The following is a 4283-nucleotide window of genomic DNA, read 5'->3' on the forward strand; positions in this document are numbered from 1 at the left end:
ATAGATAAGCAGGGTTGTTTTTTTTTTTTTAACTATCAATGGAGATATAAATTGGTACAATCTCTTTAGTGGTATTTCTCAAAAATATCAAATGTGTACTCTCTAACCAATATATCCATGTCTAGCTATTTATATTACAGAAATACCCATGTAAGTAGCAAGATATATGTACAGGGATATTAACTATACTCTATCTGCATCTATAAAGAACTTAATAATCTGTCAAGGTGGGGTTAAATAAATTAGTATGTATTCAAAAATGTGGAAGGGGAAGCAAGTTTTAGCACAGTACCTATAAAATGGGGTATGTACCTACCTCATATTGTTGCCAAGAGTTAAGAGTTAATCCATGGTAAAGCACTTCAACTGGTGTTGTACACAACAACCCTAAGTATTAGCTATTAATATTTCTTTTTTTTTTTTTCTTAAAACATGTGTCCCTAAATCTGAAAGAACAAACCTCACTACCATCACTTCTGGCTAAGATTATAAAAGGAAATGTCTTCTCCATTTTTCATTTTTGTACTGTTAATTCAGATGAACATGCTTATCATAGAACTCATAAACATATTTATCAACTAAGATTTAATAGACATTACTCAACATAGAAGTATGTCTCTGGAGTCAAGAAAACTAAATTTGAGTTTTAGCTCTTACTGTCCAAATGCAGGTGTCTGCAAATAGAGGTGATAGGGATAGTGACTAATTCAATGCTTAGCATGAAGAATATTTCAATACATGTAATCTTCCCCACCAAGCATAAGACATATGTAAAATTATCAAAATGTCAAGTAAGTGTCAACGTGAAGAATATGACCTCCCAGAAAACCAGAAAAAATTTAACAGCAACAAATGCTCAGAGATGACTGAGTCACCAGCAGTCTGCACACCCTAACACAAATCTCATTTGCTAACCAGAGTCCTGGGTAGGCCACTGCTTGGCAACTGGCACTTTACCACTTCATCAGAAGCTAGGAATCCCTGCAAATTACCATGTTTATCTATGTGGGTATAAATCAATGTCTGGATGATGTAGTTATTTTGAACACCTGTCTAGTAGCGACTGAAGTCTAACTGGGGATGTAAGTGCACACGTCATCAGGTCCTTTCCCCATGTACCATCATTCAGTTATTTTTGGTCCAGTGCTCTTTCTCCACCAAGCCTTGCCTTAACCTCAGAATTCTTTCTGAACAATAGACAGGTATCATAGCTGGCAAGAAAAAAATGTATTTGCCAACTCTAATGGTACCTTTTCTGTTCTCTTATATTACCAAGCATCTTTGGCATTCATGACAAATCACAGGGAAACTTCCTTGTATATGGGCAATATAAGATACTTAAAAGCATAAAATTCCCAGCCTGAGAGACCCATCCCTTATCTAGTCTGATACAAGAATTCTGTCATCCCAGCAGTCTTCCAAAGATACTACCTCAAAAGCTACCTAGAAAAAGTCATTTATAAATAAATCAATCAAGATCATTTTACCTTAAGAGTAGAGGAGTTTAGAGCTTTATTGGACATTGACTTGCTTCCTCTCAGCCACAAAGAGAAAAAGACCCAAACAAAAGTCCCTACATTTTCTTATATAACTTAAAATACATTATATCATTACTACATATACTTCAATAAATCTTAATCTATAAAGCATGTTTCTTGTAATTGTTATCAAAAAAATCTATGAACAAGCTCCATTCTGCCTCACTTCTCCACCGGCTGGCCCAGCACTAGTATGCCCTTTTAATAGGCTCATGCAAATCTCACCTTTCATTTTAAAATCGGATCCAAACACCTAATAGAACCCAAATATCTAGTACTAAATATTTATATCCACATAGATCACTTTTCATACTTTAATGCCCATTTTAAAAGTCTTCCCTCTAATTCAACTTCCTGGGTTTTCCACTGAACAGTAGAACCACAGTACTTGGGATTCTCAGCCAAGGAGCACATCATCCTACTACTACAACGTATTACTTTAATACATTTTTAAAATGTGTAAGCTGAAAGTTAAAAAAAATAGTTTAATCAACTCTGATAGTTAATAAACTAGCTGTTAATAGCCTAGTTATTTTTAAAGTAGAAGAGTCCATTCAACCTCACACATAGGTACAACCTCAATGCTACTAGAGATTGTTTAGTTTTGTTTTTAAAAGATTCATAAACTGCCAAACTGTGATAAAGTCTATCTTGGACTCACCTCTGAGGAAAGCTGGAGATCCAGCCAGCTTGTTGAGCTGAGTCTTCCTTTCCCTCCAACTACAACACCCTGGTGAGAGAACTATGGCTCTGGGAATCTCAGCGGTGACCCCTTCTGGGAATGTTGACAGGGAAAAGAAGCTAACTACATAAAACAGCTTTGTACCAAACCCCTATGATTTACAGTGGAAGAAATACCTATCCACTTATGATAGGATTACAGTACCTAGCACAGTGCCTTGTTGGTAGAAAATGTTTAAGAAATGCATGACTGTTTTTTGCCTGTTCAACTCTTCCGTACCAAAATAATAAAAACAGCAGACCTGATACTTGTTGCCCACCTGTCAGGGAATATTCTGTCCACAACAGATAAAGGCAAAATAAGAATGCATTAGACCTTGAATCTTTCTAAAAGCCACAACAGACCATTAACCTTCTGTTTACATTTGCTTTTTAATACTGCCATTCACCGCAAATGCTTAAGTGTTCTAATTACTACCTTCAGCTTTATAATTATTGTTCAAACTACTTTTTAATGACACATCGGAAAACATTTTCATTATTAAGAAGGCCCTAGATTAAACAACATTTTAAGTTTTCCTCTAGGCAATGACTACTTAAACTGATATAATTCAGTGGTTAAGTCAATCTGTGTATCTTTCCCAATCGAATGCTCTACTTACTTTTTGAAGTTTTATCACCAAAATTTATCTCAAATCTTAAGGCTCATTTTATTTTGAGGTTTATAGCCATCTTTTAGCCTCTATTTTCTGAAATGTTTATTTAAAATAGATAAAAAGAGAACAGTAAGTTTTTTAAAAGATGGTTTTACAATGGTTTAAGTCTGGTATCCAGACTGTGTAAGTCCTATGCTACCTTCTAAAAGAGAAAGGAATGTATCTTTACAGAGAACATTTCAATGACTAACATAGAAATAAGTTAGCTGTCTGAAAAATGAAACTTTTAAGAAAGGGACAAAGAACAAAGTAGTTCATTATTTGGAAAACAAATTATAAACATCACATGAAAATTTAGGCATTAATACCTGAATTAAGTTTTTAATTTCAGCTGCTAGGCAGGCATAACACCATTTTTCAAGATAAAATAATCATGGTGAGTGAAGATTTTTTAGTATTTCCCAGTAGATTTTCTGAGAGTCAACAGGGAAAAAAACTATTCTGTATCACTTCATGGTTTAATTTTTGTCTCCATTTCTGAAGAAAAAGACCTGAGTGCTGATTTTTTTTGTAATATCTTAAACTTTCACAACATTCAGAAGTTTTTCTGCATTATGTCTTCTCTGATGTCTAAAAAGATTTGAGCTTTGACTATAGGATTTCCCACACTGAACGCATTCATAAGGTTTCTCCCCTGTATGGATTCTCTGATGATTAATAAGCCCAGAATTCTGGCTAAAAGCCTTCCCACATTCAAGACATTTGTAAGGTTTTTCTCCAGTATGTACTCTCTGGTGCTGTACAAGGATGGAACTTCTGCTGAATGCTTTTCCACATTCCACACATCCATAAGGTTTTTCCCCACTGTGGATTCTTTGATGAAGAATAAGGGCTGAGCCCTGACTGAAGTGTTTTCCACATTCATCACATATATGCTGTTTCTTTCGAGAGGGATTTCTCTTTCTTTCAAACCTGCCCTTTGGGAAACAGGTTTCTCCATATTTAAAAATTTGAGGAACACCTATATTGAGAGTCCCAGGAACTTCATGAGATTCTACTGTTGAAGCAACCTCTTGCTTTGGAGCGAGCGCTCCGTTTTCAGTCCTGGCATCATCATCTGAAACAGAAAATGTAAACATCACTCAATTCCTGTTTGGGGAGAAAACATGAAAAAAATTTAATGAACTAAACATAAACAGATTGTACACATCTATAAACAGGACTCTGAAGAACTACTGCTAAAGTTGCCTATTACCAAAAGTGAAAAAAATGAAATGACTGGTTATGAGGCTAATAGCATAAAAGTATAACTTAAAAGAGTGTAGCTGGGGCTGGTGAGATGGCTCAGTGGCCTAAAGCACCTACTTAGAACAAGCTTAGCAAAGCACAGGGACCGCGGTTCAATCCC

At 35.4% G+C, this 4283-nt stretch overlaps 1 protein-coding gene across 2 annotated transcripts in view; it reads right to left on the bottom strand.

Annotated features, from left to right (window-relative positions):
- Positions 1 to 1495: 1495 nt before the first annotated feature.
- Znf24 (zinc finger protein 24) overlaps positions 1496 to 4283 on the bottom strand; it is a 10702-nt gene continuing 7914 nt past the window's right edge. For both annotated transcript variants that reach the window (XM_004623585.3, XM_023714300.1), the window contains exon 4: positions 1496 to 3992. In XM_004623585.3, the coding sequence (XP_004623642.1) occupies positions 3454 to 3992 (539 nt within the window). In that variant the 3' untranslated portion in view covers positions 1496 to 3453. The remainder of the gene's footprint in view (positions 3993 to 4283) is intronic.

Source organism: Octodon degus, unplaced genomic scaffold, assembly GCF_000260255.1.
Source record: "Octodon degus isolate 3935 unplaced genomic scaffold, OctDeg1.0 scaffold00003, whole genome shotgun sequence".
NCBI lineage: Eukaryota > Metazoa > Chordata > Mammalia > Rodentia > Octodontidae > Octodon > Octodon degus.